At 41.2% G+C, this 19715-nt stretch overlaps 2 protein-coding genes across 7 annotated transcripts in view; both read left to right on the forward strand.

The window, feature by feature from the left end:
* The first annotated feature begins 863 nt into the window (after window positions 1-863).
* CAMLG (calcium modulating ligand) lies at window positions 864-8491 on the forward strand. The gene is made up of 4 exons (XM_075164590.1): window positions 864-1558; window positions 3031-3482; window positions 4154-4219; window positions 5899-8491. The coding sequence occupies exons 1-4, from the start codon at window positions 1393-1395 to the stop codon at window positions 6088-6090; spliced, it is 876 nt and encodes a 291-aa protein (XP_075020691.1). The 5' UTR covers window positions 864-1392; the 3' UTR covers window positions 6091-8491.
* A 261-nt stretch (window positions 8492-8752) lies between these two features.
* DDX46 (DEAD-box helicase 46) overlaps window positions 8753-19715 on the forward strand; it is a 38870-nt gene continuing 27907 nt past the window's right edge. For all 6 annotated transcript variants that reach the window (XR_012676029.1, XR_012676030.1, XM_075164604.1 and 3 more), the window contains exons 1-11: window positions 8753-8876; window positions 11440-11628; window positions 11908-12048; window positions 13942-14059; window positions 14958-15123; window positions 15433-15584; window positions 15905-16018; window positions 17654-17819; window positions 18190-18310; window positions 18661-18836; window positions 19279-19400. Coding sequence is in view for 4 of the 6 variants with exons in the window: in XM_075164604.1 (XP_075020705.1) it covers window positions 8860-8876; window positions 11440-11628; window positions 11908-12048; window positions 13942-14059; window positions 14958-15123; window positions 15433-15584; window positions 15905-16018; window positions 17654-17819; window positions 18190-18310; window positions 18661-18836; window positions 19279-19400 (1482 nt within the window). In the remaining 2 variants the exon portion in view is untranslated. The remainder of the gene's footprint in view (window positions 8877-11439; window positions 11629-11907; window positions 12049-13941; window positions 14060-14957; window positions 15124-15432; window positions 15585-15904; window positions 16019-17653; window positions 17820-18189; window positions 18311-18660; window positions 18837-19278; window positions 19401-19715) is intronic.

Genomic DNA, 19715 nt, shown 5'->3' on the forward strand with positions numbered 1-19715 from the left:
GGTACTTTGACCTCTGTATTTAAGTTTTTGAATACAGAATTCTATGATTCTCTAAATCATTTAGTAGCATAGAAATATTAATTGGACTTGTCAGCACAAAGTTTTTCTCCAATACATGCAACAATCTGCCGCTCCTGAATTTTACCACTCCGGCTGTGGCTCGGCATTCAACAGGCAGCCATCCTAGCACTGGTCTTTGGAAGTCCGAGTACAGGATCTTGAAGCTGAGTCCTGCTTCTAATTGAAGTGCCTGTGGGCGCAGTCTGTGAGTTAAGGAGTGCAAGTTGTTCAGTGTCAAGGATGGTGAAGGTAATTTGTTTGAAGTATTGATGGAAAGTATCTACGTCACTGTCTTAATTTGGTTTGGCTTTCAGATAGTTTTGCTATGCGTGTTAGCTATGTGAATGTTCAGCTAAGGGAAGAATACTGTGTCCTAGTTTTATCACTTTTTGTTTGCTGGCACTCCAATAAACAGCATATTCTTTTCCCTCGTTTGGAGCGTGCCCAGACATGACAAATTAACGTCCTGAATTCAGCTATACAGCAGCACTCAAAGCTTTTTCTGACGGAAAATCTCAAAACCCGGCACTGCGCTCCCCCTCGGCGCGCTGATCTGTTCTGTGAGGAGCACAGCGGGGCCTTGCGCTTCGTCGTTTAAACAGTGTCGTGCTGGAAATTAAACAGCTCTGTGAGCTTAGCCTCGTGAACACCTCTGATGTTTTGCTGCTTCTGTATCGTCACAATTTTAACTTGTTTTTCTAGTTACAGAGTGTTAGGTACATACTACTTTGGTTAGAAACATGAACGTTCACATATTCTAACACTTTAAGTTTCTATACAGAACACTGCTTTCATCTCTATGATAAGGAAAATGTTATCATCCTGTACTAGTTTTTATACTGCATTGTTAAGCAGATTTTCCTCACCGAACGCAAGGTGGATTCGCCAGGTTTACTGAAACCAGAATTTTAAGCAAACTGAGGAAGGAGCTGGCCAGCGCTAGCGCTCAGGGCATGACGTCACGTCACTGCTGGTGTGCTTTTCCTATAGGCATGCAAAACCCCTTACCCTGGCTGAAGATGTCAGTCAGGTTTCCATCGCCGCCGCCTCAGCCCCGCGGCGCCGGCCATCTCCCTCTCTCTCCCTTCCCGCCTCCCGCGCCGTGATGTCACTTCCGAGGCTGGAGCGGCCATTTTCAGTGCGGGCGCCATACCGTCAGAGAGCATGGCACGCAAAGGGCTCTCCCGCGCGGCCCCCTACCCTCCTGCCCTTACGCGAGATGGCGGCGCTTGCTTCAGTGGCAGGAGGCGGGCGGTGCTGGCGCCTGCGCGCTGAGGCAGGGCGGCCCCATTGTACGGCGCTGAGGTAGCGCCGCGGCCTTTTTTGCCAGGGATGGAGGACGGCGGCGGGGCGGGAGCGGTGCCCGTGCCCCCAGGGGCCCCCGCCGGGCTCTCGGCCTCCCAGCGCCGAGCCGAGCTGCGGCGGAGGAAGCTGCTGATGAACTCGGAGGAGCGAATCAACCGCATCATGGGCTTCCACCGGCCCGCGACGGGCAAGGGTGAGCCCTGTGGCGGGTGGCGGCGGGGCTGCGGCCGCGGTGTGAGGGCTCCCGGCCGCGGGGCTGGCGGTAACGTCCGGCTGCGGCCTCCTGCCGTAACCGCTCCCCGCAGTCTCCTCATGGGACCGGGGTGGCTGACTCCCAGCGGCTGTTGTTTGGCCCCTCAGTGTGATCTTTCGTTTCAGTGGTGCTTTAAGTGAAGCAGGACCTTCTCTGGTCCTCGAGAGACCCGCGGGTGGCATACGTGTGTCATCAGAAACGTGCCGAGATCGGGTCTTGGGCCTATTAGTGATCTTACGCAGCGAGCGGACAAGCTGTCATTTCACTTCAAGTAGTTTTTCTTAGTTGAAGAAACGATGAGCCTACCCCTTCATTCCGTAACTGCTTGCTCTCACAGCTGTGTTTTTACATATTTGTTTTCTCATATTTGGATAATAACCAGTCATTGGATGTTTGTGGTTGACATGCAGAATTTTCTTGCAGATTCATAGGTAGGTCATTTATATTTCTGTACATACTTCGAGGAGGCTGTCTTGTCAGGGAAGAGTTCTCAGGTTTCAGTTTACAAGGATGCCCATAAGCCATGAATCAGTCTGCTGTAATACTGAAAAACACTCTTTAAGCGTTGGTCCTTCCTCTCTGGTAGGACCAAACCTGTTCTACATGCCTCTGGGTTTGGTTTTTGTTCTCTGGCATCCCCTCTTTCACTGTAAGATGGGGTCTTCAGGTTTAATACAGGGCAGGTTAACACTGCTTTGCCTCTGACAATAGAGAAGAACAAGCCAAAGTACACTTCTCCTATTGCCTGCTCATTTGTCAGTCTTTAATATTCCTTCTGTGTGATTCACTTTCTGTAAATCTTTGTCTTCTTTTTATGTTGCTCGATGTGTTTGGAACAACATCTTTCCTCTTGTGCATGCAGTGTTGTTGCTTAAGGAAATCCAATGTTTTCATTTTTCTATTGCTGACTGACAGCTTCAACTTCCACCCTGCATTGCACAGCTTTCTGTCTGGTGTCTGCAACATTTCCAAAGACTGCCCTGTAATGCAAAGCATGTGGTACAGGTAGGGCTCTTTGTAGGCTGGTGGAGGGGAGACAGGAGTATGCCAAGTCCAGTTGTTGTAAATACATAATTTTGGTGAAGCTGATGAACATTTTCAGTCTGGTGCATGCTCTGCTCTTCCCTTTTCATTATCATCATCTGTGGTGTAACCCAAGTCTGAGCACAAACCTTTCCTTTGATACACAAGCAGGTTGTGTATTAGCTGACCCCATTTCTTTTTAAAATGGGATTGCTTGTATTCAGATATGTCAAATGGCCTTGTGATTAATAATTAGCACATTTATTAATCATAAATCTGTGTTTTCACTTTGGAAGCAGCGACATCAACCCAGGACCCCAATCCAGTATGGCTAAAGTGTTCCATGTACCCGGTGTGCATAACACTGTATTTTTGTTTCTCTTCTTTAGATGATGAAAGTCATACAGAATCAAAACTTCAGCACGAACCAGATAAATCAAACTCCCTTCCCCTTCCTTCAGTTTCCAAGCGAATTGTGCTTGGTGATTCTGTCTGTAATGTGGCAGGCGCGGCTGACCATGCAGGCAGCATGATAGACCTCAAAGGGGATAAGGACTTGTTCAGTAAAACTCCAGAGCTTGTCAATGAGGGTACAAGTGAGCTCCGTCACCGTAATAGAGGGGAACTGCCATCTGAAGCTGCACCGCGGCCACCTAGACACGGATTAGACCAGTACTTATCCAGATTTGATGAAGCTCTGAAGCTGCGGAACCAGCTGATGAATGAGAAGCCAAGCCAAGAGAATGGGAATGCAGAGGAGTTTGACTCTTTCCGCATTTTTAGATTGGTGGGATGTGCTCTACTTGCCATCGCAGTAAGGGCTTTTGTGTGCAAGTACTTGGTGAGTTCAGGGAAACAAACAATCCTATTCTGTTTTGCTAGTTTACTGCAAACTTACTGTGAAATAATCTTTATTTAGGGCTGAAATCTGTCGGTAGTGACTGAGTTCAGAACTTCAGGCACTCCTTACATTTCCAACAACTGTATAAAACGCTGTTTGAGGAGCAGAAGCACTGGAATAGTTGTTGCAGCTTAAGTCCCCTGCAAGTTTATTCCCATCTTTGTGAGCAGAAGTCAACTGCTCTTCTAGTTTGGAGTCTACAAAAGAATAATAGAGTAAGAACAACAACAGTACTCCCAAGATAAGCAGAGCCTACTCGTTTATCAGTCTTCTGAGTAAAGTAGTTCCTCAGTATTCCAGGTGTCTGCCAGTACACCGTACAGAGGTGTGTGGCTGGTACAGCCTGCCACCTCCTGGATTGCTGGGCTCATTTTTACACACTGCTGTATGCTTCTGCAATTTCAGGTTTTTAGGCTCAAAAAAAATAAGACAGAACCTTAACTTGTCTACTTAGGTTTGTAGTATTCAAGAATACTGTTGCTATTGTCCACAAATTATTTTTTTACCTACCTAATTTTCTTTTATGACTTGGGAAGCATTAAATTTCTGTGTTTTCTTAGCTATTACTTCTGACAAAGTTAATTTTCGTATATTCTTTTCTGTTCCCTCAGTCAATATTTGCACCATTTCTTACTCTACAACTTGCTTACATGGGACTGTCCAAGTACTTTCCAAAGGTAAAATATTTTCTTCAGAATTAGATTAATTTGAAATGTTTAAAATTTAAACTTATGCTTAGATTGTATTGTTTTAGGACCAATGCATGTGACGTATTCTTCCCTTGTTTTAAACTGTAGAATTGAGAGTTGCCAAATGCTGATAGTTTATACTAGTTTTTAATCTTCCCAGATTTAGTCCAATTCTTTTTTAGACCTGCTGTGAAAATGTGGACTAGCAACTTGTTTAGCTGTAGATTAATTAAAAGCATCTGACCAGGAAAGCCAGCTAGTTCTTTCACGTATTTAGGAAACTTCTGTTTTTCTCCTAGACTGTGCTCTTCTGTGGTTACTGTTTGCTCTGTCACCAGCCGTTTTGCATGTGATACCTGGACAAAATTTGGGAGGATGTATGTTACAAAATGACACAGTCCTTGGGTTTTTAAGGGCTCTGCATTCCACTGCTAGTATCAGTTTGAATGGCAACTTGAAATGAGACGTTTATTTGTGTCTGAAACTTGCTGCTTATTAGCAAGATTTACTATATCATTTGCTTTATATATTTACACCAGTTAATTTTGCTGAAGTATTTGTTTGGTTGATGATTTTGTCAGGTCTACAGTGCAAAGCGGGATTGAGTGATGCTCAATCCATAGTTTAAAGGGAACATTTGCATTTTAAAAGGAATAATAGATTAGCTGTAGAAAATCAGAATAAATCAGCGGTTCTTTTGTAGTTATGTATATCACTGAAAACTAAACTTCATAGTAGTCATTCTAAGCTGACATGTCAGAACACAAAACAGTAGACTTAGCCTTAGACTTGCAACAGCTCATTTGCTAGATCTTTTTGATCTTGTTTCTGCCGTTTTTAAAATCAGCTCTTCAGTTTCAGAATTTAAAGAGGTGGTTCATTTCCACAACTTGCTTTTACTGCGCTTATACCCAGATGAGCTCAATCAGCTTGTTGTCCTTCATTTTTCTCTCATAAAACCTAGAAACGTTCTTAAAAGCTTAACTGAGATTGGATTAAGTTAAGATATCCAGCAAGTATCATCAAATTACCAAAATTTTCAGCCGCTATCACCTTTTTCTGCCTGTCAGACTTTACATCCTCAGGATTCGTCATCTTAAGGACAGAAGAAAAGCTTTCAAAAGGGTTTTGGGGCATTTCCGAGTTCAGAGGATAAAACTGTCAAATGGAGTCATACTAAAATAGAAAAGAACAGTTGGTTTTCAATTCTAAATAATTTTTCTGTGTTAGAAAAGTAAGTGTGTCTTTCACTGAGTAGTGTGATGAGATTAATCCTGTTCTGCCAGTGGAGATGCCTGCCTTGGCTTCTTACACCCAGGTTGCCCTTGGCTGGGACTCTTCTCACTCATGCAGAAGCTGCTGCACAGCCCCACTTTACAGCCTGCTTGGAGTGCCAGCGTGAAGTAGGCATAATACCTGTGATGAAATCTGCTGCTAACTAGCCTCTCACTCAGCTCCAGTGGATCCATCACATGGATCTGTAGCTAGGATAAGTGTTGCTCTCCCGGAGCATCTCTGGAGAGAACCAGTCTAAACCTGCTACTCTTGCCGATGAATTTGGAATGTGCCTGGCTGTGTGTGAAATTGGCACAACACTCATGACATGTAAAGCAGAACTGGATTATAACAGAAGAACTAACATAATACTGTGTTTTTTTTCCTTCTAGTGTGAGAAGAAGGTGAAAACAACAGTATTAACTGCTGCTCTTTTACTGTCTGGAATCCCTGCAGAAGTGATTAGTCGCTCCATGGACACCTACAGCAAAATGGGAGATGTTTTCACAGACCTTTGTGTCTATTTCTTCACTTTTATCTTTTGCCATGAACTTATTCTGTTTTTTGGTTCTGAAGTACCGTGATGGTGTAGAATTCAACGCAGTAGTTACACTAAAGCTTTCTGGACTGTATTCCTTTAACGTCTGACTGTGCAGAGAGGTTTAAACCTTCATTAAAATCACCTGTTTGAATGCTTGAAAGGAGTCTTAAATCCAGTCATTTTGGGAAAGGAAGAGCAGGGTCCCAGACTGCCACTTGTATTGGTTCAGTTTGTTTAAATACTGTGTCTGCCTATTACAAACGTGAAGAATAGGATGCAAGTGTCAGTGGATGATTTATTTGGTTTAGTTAGATGATGCCCTTCTCAGCCTCCTTCATAAACATTTACAAAGCTGCCTTTGTTTTCAGAGAGAACAAAGAGAAGAGAATTTCTTTCAGCAGAATCATATATATATATATCTCCAGTATGACTATAGCTTACAAGAACTGCTCATTTTGTGGTGTTCCCATTTTTTAAGAAAGCTTTAAATAAAAGTAATCCCTGTATTCTGTTGTTCAAATCCAGAATGTTGAACCAAGTAGCTGCTTCTGGAGAATGTTGGTGAAACATGCCACTTTGTTGTCCTAATCCTTGCCTTGCTATACATTATTTGTTGTGATTGTGATTAATTTCATTTGATGAATATAGTGCAAAACAGCTAAGCAAAACCAACAACAAAAAAGTCCTGTTGCTTACAAATGTCATTAATCAAAAAGTAGGAAGAAATAAAATCATTGATCTCACCAGTTTGTGGGTTTCCAGCAACCTAATCCTAGCGTAGCTCATTCATGTGCTTTCATTCTGATGCCTTTTTTTTATTTTAACAGTTCACCTCATGAGGGAAAAGTTGTATATCTTGGCAACCAACCTGCAGTATCAAATGTTTGCTCTGGTATGTGTAAAACTTACAAGGGAACTATTTTTTTTTCTAGCTCCTTGCAGGATTGCATACGACAACTTTTAATACGACATTAATTTCTGCAGTTTGTCTCCAGTTTATTACCAGACATTTGCATGTAAACAGGATCTCAGTTGCGGAGGAGTTCTGCTGCGTAATACTACAACCCAACAGTCTTTGATTCAGCAGAGCTATTTATGATAACTTTTTTGGTGTGTTCTTGAAACTGCCTCAGTGAAATCACAGTAGCCATTCCTATTTAAATCCTGTACACTACAAGTGACAGTGAAATAAAAAGTAACGCTTTGGGTTGACTCGCACATGGAGATCTATGTATGAAGGGAGAACAGCGTTTTGTATTTTTTTCTGTGGATGTCCAGCCACGTAGGTGGACAATACAGATGAATCCTGTCACTGGATAAAGCAGCAAGCTAGCGAATGCTCTGGTTTTCAATCTCTCATGAATTTTGCACAGTGAGAGGAAGGAAGTGTCATTCCAAATAGCTTAAACGCTGATAATTTCTATTGAAGCTAAATTTGGTGTTATTTTCAACTTGTAGTTTTCTGTTTAGATCTGGTCTTTCAGGTAATCTAGGCCAATGCCTTTTTTTAGCATAGAGAAACACCTATTTATCTTGGTATTTGCAGAAATTTTTTTAGGGAGCAAAAGTGTTTGATTATGCCTCTTTAAAGTAAATAGTCTTGCTTTCTGCTTAATCTTTTCTGTTAAAGCTTTCTGCTGTAATTTTAGCACTGCATTTTTGACTCCTAAGTTAGATATATGTTTGTTTGTGGCATGAAAACAACAAGCTTATGTTTTAATTTGACAATTTTTGTGTTTTTACTGATTATTTTACAGCGAGTATCATGTTACAGGTGTCCAGGGCTGGGCTGCAAAAGATTCTGACTTAGGTGTATTAGCACAAATATTTATTCAGAAGCTTTAAATTTGTTTGTATTAGACAGGAATTTCAGCAAATTGAAATAGCTGTCATTTAAATTAAGGTTGAGATATGTGAACAAGGAATTTGCTCAAAAGTTACACTTGTTCTGATTATTTATATGCCCAAACATAATACAAATAAATTGCACAGATACTGTGTACTGACATCTGCAAAAAGCAATGAATTTTTAATCCTCAGCATAAAAATTTTAATCCTGATCAGCTAAATACTAAGAAAAGAGCTGACCCACCTGCTGTATGTTCACTCAACCCCTTGCACTGTCCTTATATGCAAGGAAAGATGAAACGGGTTTCCTCCTCAAGTGGTGAAAGAAATCTTGCTGTGAGACCTAACCTGGAACTTTTCAGCCCCTAAATGCTTGTTTTTGTCTGAGGACTTCAGGGTGGGCTGGGGGAAGCCCCCCCGCCCTTGGGTAGACGAGCATGGCGCCAGGAGGGGTGTGTGCTCGATGATGCTTATTCCCCTTTGGTCAAGAACTGAATCCCTTCTAGTCCGTCTTTAACTTATCTCTGTTCATGTACATAATTCTATTTAATGTTTATTGCCAAACTGATTGTTTTCTATTAAAAGTATATTTGTTACCCCCTTCCTTGGCGGTTTGTCCTGGTTCGGGAAGAGGGTTATGGTGTGCGGTGGACGCTTTGCACCGGGAATCCCGCCTGGGCTGGGCAGCGGGGACAGGGCTGAGGCCTTTGACCGGGCCGTTGCGATGTGCTGGACGGCGGGCAGGTGCCCGTTGCTGCCCGTTTCGGGGCGCTGCCCGTTTCGCTGCCCCGCCCGTTTTGCTGCCCCGCCCCGGCGCTGCGCCCTCCGGCCGCTAGGGGGCGCCGCAGCCGGGCGGCGGGCAGGAAGGGGGGGCGGCAGCTTCCCGCCGCGCCTCTCGTCGTCCCGGGCGCTGGGGCGCGGAATGGCCGCCGCCGTCTAGCGCAGGGACCGCGCCGCCGCCGCCATGGGCCGGGAGTCCAGGTGAGGGCAGCGGGGGCGCCGCCGCCACGGCTGGCCTGGCCCCCGCGCCGGGGCTCGCGGCTCCCTCGGGTGGCGACGCGATGCGGGTGGCTGCGTGAGGGGAACAAAGGGCGGCGGCGGGCCGGCCCGGGCGGCGGGCACGCTGAGGGCCGCTGAGGGCCGCGGAGGGCCGCCACGGCAGGCCCCGGGGCCGGGCCGGGCGCGGGAGCGAGGAGCTCGCTCAGAGGGTAGGGCTGGGTGGCTCGGGGCTCTGGGCCGGGCTCTAGGGCCCCGGCGGGCCGCGCGGCCGAGGCGCTGCGGGGGGGTCCGCGCTCCCTTGGGAGCTGCCGGGCTGAGCTGCTGGGAGCTGAGGGGCCGGCGTGGGTCGTGACCGCGAGTCTGGGCCTGGGGGCGCGTCAGGGCTCTGCGCGGGGGGGTCGCGGGGTAGAAGCTCCCGGTTGCGGTGCGTGGCGTTGGGTCCGAAGTGCCGGGGCTGACAGGCAGGAACCCCCGAGCCTCTCCGAGCCCACCTGGCCTTTGCGGGCTTGTTTTAAAATAATAGCAATGGCATAATTAGCCGGGTCGGCTTTTTGCCTGGATTAGACGTTTTTGCTTGTTCTTTTTAAGTTTGTGCAGGATCATATATCTTTTGTCCTCTCGTAGCTTGTATAAACACCCGATAAGGTGTTGTAACCAACTCAGCATTTGATCGTGTACTTTGTTTCGGGTCAAGCGTCTGCTGCCAGATGATTTGGAGCTGCTCACACCTATCATGCTTTAAACCAACTCCATAATTTGCAAGCGCTGTTGTGGCATATGTCTCTGTTTCCTAGTTTAATCTAACCATCAGATTTTAACACTAAAACTGTGACACAATAGTCCCCTCATGCAGTTGTCCCTACACGGTAATAGCTTCCTAGATCCATAACTGAGATTTATACTGAGAGAGGCAGATGAGTTGAAATTTTAACAACTGGCTTGGGTTCAAATTAGTGATTCAGTCTAAATTAGTTTCAAACTAGCTAGGGCAGCAGTTGTTGCCAACAGGACACCGTTAGAGGCTCAGGCTGCAAAATCTCCTGGGGACTGAACGTCAAACTGCTGGCACTCAAGCTAGCAGGACTCCCTTGCTTATCACAGAAGCTTCTCTTCTGATAATGACAAGTTTTTTCTGTTTGGGCTAAAAATAATGGTAAAAGTGGGTTTAAACTTGTATTAATTTTCTATTTTAATACCTTAAAAAAGTTCTAAAAGTGAAAAAATGGTAAGAGGGTGAGAGTGAATGGTGGGTGGAGATGGGTGGGGTGGGCTGCAGGTGCTGGAGAAGAATGTTCATCAGACTAGGGCTTTTGAAACCTGAAATCAGATACTCAGCTTTATTGCATACTGTAGAGGAAAGCTAAAAAAAAATAAAATTTTTAGCAAGGGGGGAAGTATGGAGCAGATCCCATGGCATTTTGTAACAGAGATGGGAAAGAAATTAGAGATATCTAACGCTGACAGATGTTCTTTGCATTCAGTTATACTGCTGATAGGCAGTATATGGATATCATGCTGCTACTGTACTGATTCCAAATGTATATGGTACCTAAATATACCGAAGTGCTGAAATAAACTATATTATTTTTAGTGCCGATACTGTTGTAATACAACCCTGTGTGGCAATGACGGAAGAGAAGGAAGGAGGTGGGGGGCTTGAGGTCTTGCCTTCTCTGCTTCCTGCTTCCCAAGCCTGGCTGCTAGGCTTGTCGGGAGAAAGGGTCTGTGGGTGCTGGGCTATAGGAGGGTGGACAAGGGAATTATTCTGGCGTGGTGACTGAAAATCAGGAATTGGAGGAAGAGGGGATAGTCACAGTCGAGGTCCCTCTGTGACTTGTACACTCAGCTGAAGAGTTTCCTAGAGAATTCCTAGCCCTACTCTCTCCCACAGTGTGGTTGGGATAAGAGAGCATTAATGAGGGGAGGAAAGGAGACTCCCATCTCCATCACACACCCCTCAAGCCTTGCTAACTTCTTAAAGCTTCTGTTGTGAGTTTGATGATGTTAGGAATTTCTTTTGATGTCAGCATTGTAAAGGCATTGACTGTTGCTGTGTCACATATGCTCAGGGTTTTATGTTTCTTTAATTGCAGTTTGACAGCTTTTCCATTGAGCAGAGATATAATTTACCTAGTCTACCTGGATAAAAATTATATATTGTATAAAAAGCAACAAAGAACAGTTTTATTTGTTCAGCAGATTTTGAGATAGCTTCAAAGAGTCTTCGTCTTTTCTTATGTATAATGGAAATCAGTGGATTTCTAAAAAGGAAATTGTTCTTGATGTTCTAGTGTTCTCATGATGTGCTTATAGTAGTACTCTAAAACCAAAACAAAAATATGATGAAGTAATCCCTCTAATTTCAGCATCGTTAGGAGTATACATATATTGGCAAGATGATTACAAATGTTTAGAAATTTTAAAAGTCCAAGAAATTAAGATAAATAATTCTTTTTGGTCTGTCCACCTAAATATGATAAATAACGTTTAACTGCAAATTGTTCTTAGGCTCATGTTCATCTTTTTTTGTGAATTTACGATGCAGGCATTATCGGAAGCGCTCTGCGTCGCGTGGACGCTCTGGTAGCCGTTCTAGAAGTCGTTCTCCATCTGACAAAAGAGGAAAACGTGGAGAAGACAGACGCTCTAGAAGTAGAGATCGAGAACGTAGACGTGAGAGGTCACGCAGTAGGGACAAGAGAAGGTCTCGATCGCGTGACAGAAAGCGTCAAAGGTATCACTTATCAATTCCAGTCTAAGTGGATAAAAATGCCTGACATCTGAATATTGATGTTCTTCCACTATAATTAGTTACTTTGATGTTGTTCATGATAGATTTTACTATGCTTAACGTTTTTGCTTATTAAATGGTTTCTAGCTGCTGGTGCTGGAGTTTGTAAGCTCTTAGTGGTCTTGATGATTGTTGGATTCCTTTTACAACTTGTTCCTCAATAGCAGGCTAAAATTATACTATGATCACATGTTAAATAAATACAATTTTGTTCTGTGGCAGACGTTCACGAAGTAGAGAAAGGGAACGGAGCCGAGAGAGAAGAAGATCCCGGAGCCGAGAGAGGAGACGCTCTAGAAGCAGAAGTAGAGGTAGACGGTCTCGATCTTCCAGTCCAAGCAAGAACAGGAAAACAGAAAACAGGTATTTGTGGTCTCTCATTACGATAAATGTCATAATGACATTTACGAAAATATCGTAAAAGTCTTAGTAGCATGGAGGGAATCATCAGGCAAAACTACGCAAAGCTTTGGTTTGTAGAACAAGGAGAATATTATGTGAGTGTACTGTTACGATTTTTTCCCATTGCTTAATGTGTCTAACACAGTTTATTCTGAGAATGTTTCTGTGAAAGAAGAAGATCCAAGTTGTGGCAGCTAAAAAACGCAGTTAACTTTAAAGTTAAGACTGAACTTCATTCTGAAAGTTTTGTTGTGCTTTGTTGTTATCTCAGGTTCCAGTATCAATAAGTTATGTTTTGTGTCCCAGCACGTATGCCCAAATCAATAAAGTACAGGTGCTCTCTAGTATAGGCATTACATCGAAGTATAACTTTCTTTAAACTTGTAAATTACGGGAGAACAGGTAAGTTTTAGTTACCAGATTTGCTCCACTGCAGTGTTCTCAGTGATGCGCTGTATCATTTTCTGTCTCAGATAAAGCACTTTATTTCTTTGGAAACATACAGGGCTTTAAAAAAATACGGGTAGGGTAGTAGCAGGGGATCTGTAAACGGCATCATGGTGACATCTATAACAGGAATTTCTAAACTGTTATAAGTGCCACTGATTTTACTGGAGCTCAATGTTTCATCCATTCTTTACAGAAAAAGTGTTCTGCAGAATGTAAGCCAATGAAGTTTGGAATCTGCTTTTTTAAATTATATTTGTGCAGAAAAATAAAATATATAGTGTAATACTTCAGAGAAGCTCAAGAAGTTTGCTTTGGTAAAGCCACCACCTGTTTATCTGCTGTTTGTTGAATTCTGTGGGTGTGCTTAAGTGCTGCAATCAATATGGATTTGACAAGTACTAGTCTTAGGGGTTGACAATTGAATAAATGGTCTAGTAAGTAGACTTAGTAAAGAGGTGAACCTTGAACTCTTCTACATGTTGGCTTCAGAAATGTGTAAAAACTTACTACGGGTCATGTTTTTTTAAATATATTTTAATGGAATTTTCAGATATAATTACAAACAGCATATAATCATGCTATGCTGTAAAATGAGTGGGAAGTCCGTTAGTTGTAACAGCAGTCTGTAGAAAGAATAAGCAGGTTGATGACAAGCTAGAAATTGGGAGGAGCTGGAATCACGAAGTCTTTTGGAATAAGCGTATGGTTTGTATTAGAATAGCCCAATGAAAAAGGCTTAATGAGATTTAATTGACTAAAGTGAATTTTACATTTATTATCATGAGTTAGCACATGTTTGGATTGGATGCCTTTTTTTTTTTTTTTTAACTGGAAGCAAGTAAGGATAATAAAATCTGTGATAAATGGGTTTTGTATTAAATGCAAGTCTGCATGTTACATTTGAGTTACATAAGTAGCTTTTCCCAGGGAGAGGTGTTTTTTTGTCTTTCAGCCAGTACTGTATGCTCAGGGGGACATTCAAACTTCCACGGCAAGATGCTAGATCACTTTACCTTTCTCTAGAAATTCAACAAACAGGAAATTTTTAGTCTCTCTTTTCTAACTGCTGTCTTCAAGGAGGTGTAAAATAAACTGCAAAACCACTAGAGTATCAATTTTAAGTGTTCTGGAAATGAAATCTGCAACTTCCCCCTGTAAAGAAATGAGAAGAACAGAACCAAAGCATGTGAATTGGTGGATGGCAATAGATTCTACATTTCTGGTAGTTAAAGGGAATATTTCCATGAAATGGAAAGATTCTCTGGGAGTCAGTGTGCTTTGTAAGGTATTTGAAAACATAAACCTGTACAGGGTGTTCATAGTTCTGTTTCTAGCCAGCACATGTATATCCTCCCCCTCAGAAAAGCTGTACTGTTCTAAGAAATCTTTGATCTTACCGTTCAGATCAAGATCTAAAGAAAAAACAGAAGGTGTGGAAGTTTCCAAAGAAAAGAAAAAAGACAAAGAAGACAAAGAAGAAGAGAAGGATAAAGATGCTACCACAAATACTGTGGCCACTGAGGTAGAAGCTTTTAACACTTACAAATTTAAAAGATAGAATTTAAACCAGGAATTAAGTTAGCCATAGATTACTGCATTAACAAAAGAAAACCTGTTCTTAGAGCTGGACAAAATCCCCACTGAATGAGAGAGTATTCTCTTCAATAGCACAGACTCCTGTCATGGGGTATGCTTCCAGTTCTTGGCAATAAGAAACATTCTCCTCAATTCAAGATTTCAAACTGCTTAGACTGCAAACCACAGACAAGCATAAAGGATCTCTCATTTTTCACATATTAGGTGTCAACAGAGGAGCTGAAAATTTTTTTGGCCTCTGGACCCAGGCAGGAATCAAAGAACAAAGGGAGAGAGAAGCTCACTTTCCCGTATTCCATGACATGAAAAGATGTCCTAGATGAAGAATTCCCAAACTAGCAGTTTTAGCTAACTCTTCTAAACCCGCACGTTGCTACTAACCCTCCTTTGTTAATAGCAGCTGCACCATCAGTGAGGGCTCCCCAGGCATAAACCAATCACAGGTTTTTGTGCTAGAAGGACTTTTGGAAGTAGACGGTAACATGATAATTCTTTAGTCTTTTATAGATCAGTGGCTAAAATGAGTTGAAACTCACTGGTGTGAGTTACAATATTTTTTTCTAGTAAATAAAGGAAAGTTTAATTCGCTATTGTCTTAAAAATTATATACCAGCTACTATCATGAAAAATAAAATAGTTAACTGCATTTCTTCCTTGAAAATGTTGTAGTTGATGTTAGTATTTTTCAGTTACTTCTGTTGTGATGAGTTTGTGGATGTCCAGTCTTCTATGGCATGCTCACACAACAGTTATATTTGTTTGAAGAAGCATAGGCTAAAGCCAGTGGCCATTGATTTTCATTATTTGGTTGTTTTTTATCATAGAATTTCGATCAGAACAAACTAGAAGAAGAAATGAGAAAACGAAAAGAAAGAGTGGAGAAATGGAGGGAAGAACAACGCAAGAAGGCTATGGAAAACATAGGAGAACTGAAAAAAGAAATTGAAGAGATGAAACAGGGGAAAAAATGGAGTTTAGAAGATGATGATGGTATTTAGCTTTTTATATGTAACAGTTAAAATACTTTTGTTCCTAATGATATTTTTATTACATTATCTTTAAAGCATTTAATTACTGTTCAGAATGTGAACTGTAAAATAACACAGCCTAAATGTGGTCAAGGCTTCAAATGGTTTAAGATACAATTAAGATTAACAAAGTGGGGAGATTTGTATGAGGAAAAATGATAACAGTAATAAAATTGGACTGTAATTATTTGGGTAGACTAATAATTTGACACACGTGAGCACTTTTCTCTTTCCCTGTCTGTTATATTCCCATCTTTCTTGCTCGTATTAGATGATGAAGAGGAAACTGCAGAAGGAGAAAAAGAAGGCGATGAGGTTGAAGATGAAGAGTTAGATCCTTTGGATGCTTATATGGAAGAAGTAAAAGAAGAGGTCAAGAAGTTCAATATGAGAAGTGTGAAAGGTGGAGGTGGGAGTGAAAAGGTATTATTAAGATTTCTTATCTTTGTCTTTTAAAAATAGCTTTGTGTTTTAATATCAAAATAGCTTTGGGAAAAAAGGGGGGAAAGTGCAAAAAACAAGAAGTAAGTTAGATGCACTTAATGCCTGTTTGCCTTAACTTTAATTTCCTGGTGTTTTTATCAAGCTGTTTTATCAAGCATTAGTCTGATAAAATTTCACTGACGGAAGTGGAAAAAAATCCAGCATAATGCATTCAGAAGTACAAATATTCTGTGTATTTTATACAGTATATTTTTTGTTTTATATGATAGCACAACAATTTTTCTTATGTGTTCTTGTAGAAGTCCGGACCAACTGTTACCAAAGTAGTAACCGTGGTGACAACCAAAAAGGCAGCTGTGGAGTCAGAAAAGAAGAAAGGGGAGCTCATGGAGAATGACCAAGACGCAATGGAGGTAATGGAAGTGTCTTTCTACTGTGAAAAGGCAGTGTGCCTCTTAAAGAGGCATGAGAATGAGGGTAGTCCTGGGATTTTTCCATCTCCAAGGAGATAAAATTTAGTTATTGAATTTGCAGAACCACGGTCACAAGATTTTTGATCTTAAGCAGTTTCTTATTACTTGTACTGTTTTTTTTCAGAAATCGCCATCGCAGCTTTATTGTTCAGAGGCAGTGTTATACAGATGAGAACTGAATGAGTGCATCAGGTTGTCTGGCTTTGTAATTGTTCTTACTATGACTGGGCTGGTGTATGTCACATGTAGCGTGTGTTCAGTTCACGTGTTCACGTTACTGAAATTGGGCAGGCAGTCCTGGTGATCCTGTGTGTGAATGACCCACGAGCTAGTATAGAGTGTTTACGTATGCAGCTGCTCAGTCTGCACGTTCAGTCGCATGCATCTAATCTGAAAAAAGTGGAGTTTGTGTGTTACGTTTCTGCTGAATTTCTTTGTAAGTATAAATATATTAATTTCCAAAACACCTGTAAGTTATGGATCTCAAAACACTTCATAAATCATGAGACATCTCTTTTAGCACAAGTGAGAGGTAGATGTTCTCATTTTACTACTGTTTAGGAAACAGTAGAAAGGAGTTTGATTCTGCCTGGGGCTACAAAATGTTATGCCAAGTCATGTGTTCTAGTAGGCAGCACCCTAAACCAAATTTATAAGCATTTTCTGTTACACTGGCTGTAAATAACAAATGTGTTCTAGTTGGAAGAGGTGGTACAAGTAGGTAAACGTCAGCTGCCCTCTCTGGATGTGGGTTTGATGAACTGGTAGATCTCCCTATAGTCTTTACAGAGTGCAATTTTTTGCATGTTGAGCAGTGGCAGATCAGCATGAATATTGAATTTTAACAGAACAGTGCTCTGGCATTCTCATAGAGCCATCTCGCTCAGTGATTGGACCTGAACTTCTAAGAATTACTCTTCTGTGTCCAAACTGCCTTCATAAAATGCTTTCAGGAGAATAGGAATATTGAGTACTTAATGTGGTTATGTGTGGTGGTGTAGGCCTGAATAGTTCAGTATGAAGGGTATGGGTATGTTGCTGTCTGGGAGGTCTTAGAGAGACAGCCTTGCCCAAGTCGTAGACTAGATACCCTGCTAGCCCTGTAGCTCAAGTAGGTCATGCTACGCTCTGTGTGGCTGCAGTTGCAGAGTTAGTAGTACTCAGCTAGTTTAAAGCTGAGCTGGGTGCATCTGTCAGAATTGTGACTGCAGTGGGACACAAATCAGTGGTATGCTGGCTGGATTTTTTTTTCCTTAGTATTTTCCTCTTACTATTTCTGTTGTATGGCAGTGATTATTTCTGAATGACAAGGCTGGTAGTTAGTATTCATAAAGTCATGAAAGTGATATGGAACACGGTGAAAGTTAAGGTTTGGGAGAAACATGAAAGAAATGAGTGAAAGAACAATTGGGACTCTTCCTAAACTGAGAGCGCCTTTTTAGTATCTGGAATAATAGGGTCTAATAGGGTAAGGAGTAACTGTTGCGTCTGAGTAAAGTTCCTCTATAAATAAAAAAACAGAGTCTGTCAGAATACTCTTCATACTAATTTACACACAAATTATAATCTATACAGTATTCCTCAGAAGAGGAGGAAGTTGATCTTCAGACTGCCCTGACTGGCTACCAGACCAAGCAGAGAAAGCTGCTAGAACCGGTGGATCATGGAAAGATAGAATATGAACCTTTCAGGAAAAACTTCTATGTTGAAGTACCAGAACTAGCTAAAATGACTCAAGAAGGTAAGGACAAATACAACCAGAACACCTTGGGTACAATTAAAGAAAAGAATGACCAATTTTGATGTGCAAAGAAACAGCAAATTCTTTTGGAATATAAAGAGCATTTGGAGCAACTTGGTATAGAAAAACACTGAATCAGTTAGCTCACTACTATTGATAAACTTCATATAATTATATATGAGGCTTTGATTGAAAAACTTACCCGAGTCCTTTCCACCTACCTCCTGTATTTATGTGTAACAGCTAAAAGCTGTTTTTCTGGTGGTGATAAAATTAGTATTTCATGTTCAAGGACAGATCAAGAATATTTTGATCAAGGTAGTAGAGAAATGTCAAGTTTGACTCTGTTGTAATGCAAACTCTATTTCAGAGGTGAATGTGTACAGGCTGGAGTTGGAAGGAATTACAGTCAAGGGAAAAGGCTGCCCCAAACCAATAAAAACCTGGGTACAGTGTGGTATTTCCATGAAGATTCTCACTGCCCTCAAAAAGTAAGCAAGCACTTTATGAACTGTATCATGCTTGATTTTGCTCACTGTGTTCTACCATATGTTTATGAGAAAAACCTTTTTCTTTGTTGCATAATGCAACATGTCCGTGTTTGTAGGTGTTACATATATAGTCATCAGTTTTTATCACTCAGTATTGAACTACTGTTACGAACTATTCCTTCTGCCATTTGTATCATGCTTTTGCTGCTCATTTTTAAGCTGTATTTTTTGAATGGCACTGATATGTATATGTAAATATGAATATGCAAATTTTTTTAAGCATGACTTTGTGATTCACACCTGTCAAATCCTATTTTGTTCTTAAAATATCTTTTTTTCCTTTCTTTAAGACATGGCTATGAAAAGCCCACTCCGATTCAAACCCAGGCTATCCCAGCAATTATGAATGGACGTGATTTGATTGGCATTGCTAAAACAGGAAGCGGAAAAACTATTGCATTTCTGTTGCCCATGTTCAGACACATTATGGATCAGAGAGCGTTAGAAGAAGGAGAAGGTCCCATAGGTACAAAGCTTTTATTTTCAAAATTGCTATTTAAAAAAAAAACAACCCTCAAAACATATGCTTTAGAACGGTCTTCAGTTCTTCTCTTGGTTATAAGAAGGAATGCTTACTTACTAATGTCCATTAATGAGTGGCTTTTTTAAAATTTAGTTAATGATCACCGTGCTATTTAATGTTGTTTGTGATCACTGTGCTATCTAATGTTGTTTCAAGAGCACTTGCATGTCCGTATATCTGGAAGGAAGACCTTACTCCTTTGATTGTGAAACTTTGACCAGTTTTGCCCCCCATCCTTATACTGTCTTAATTCTCTTTTTCTTGAAATTACACTTTTAAAAATACATATAAGTAAATTGCTGTAAACATCATTACAAAAGATTAATTTTTATTGTATAAATAACAACATCTTTTATATTGCAATGTATGATGCTTTGCTTTTCAGCTGTCATTATGACACCTACTCGTGAGTTGGCTTTGCAGATTACCAAGGAGTGTAAGAAATTCTCAAAGACACTTGGGCTTCGAGTTGTCTGTGTTTATGGAGGAACAGGAATCAGTGAACAGGTACACAAAAGATATACCTTACTTGTCAAATAACTCTTGAACTTTATTAGCTAATGTTACTTTTGCAGTGAATTTAGTTCCTTTCTCTTTCCCATAAATCCAGTACATTTGCAGCCTTCATTATCGATTTTCTATGTATGAACGGTAGCAGTGCAAAAGCTTAAGCGTTTGCACATAACTTAGCCTTAAACATATTGATCTTCCTGAAAATTCTCAAGTATGGTCCTTAAAAGTTTCAGACTGTTTTTTTTAATGTATGTACTGAGCATGGCAGTAATTAAACTATTAGTGGGATGTGATAGTTTGAAAGTTATT

The sequence above is a fragment of the Calonectris borealis genome, chromosome 15 (genome assembly GCF_964195595.1).
Source record: "Calonectris borealis chromosome 15, bCalBor7.hap1.2, whole genome shotgun sequence".
NCBI classification, from domain to species: Eukaryota; Metazoa; Chordata; class Aves; order Procellariiformes; family Procellariidae; genus Calonectris; species Calonectris borealis.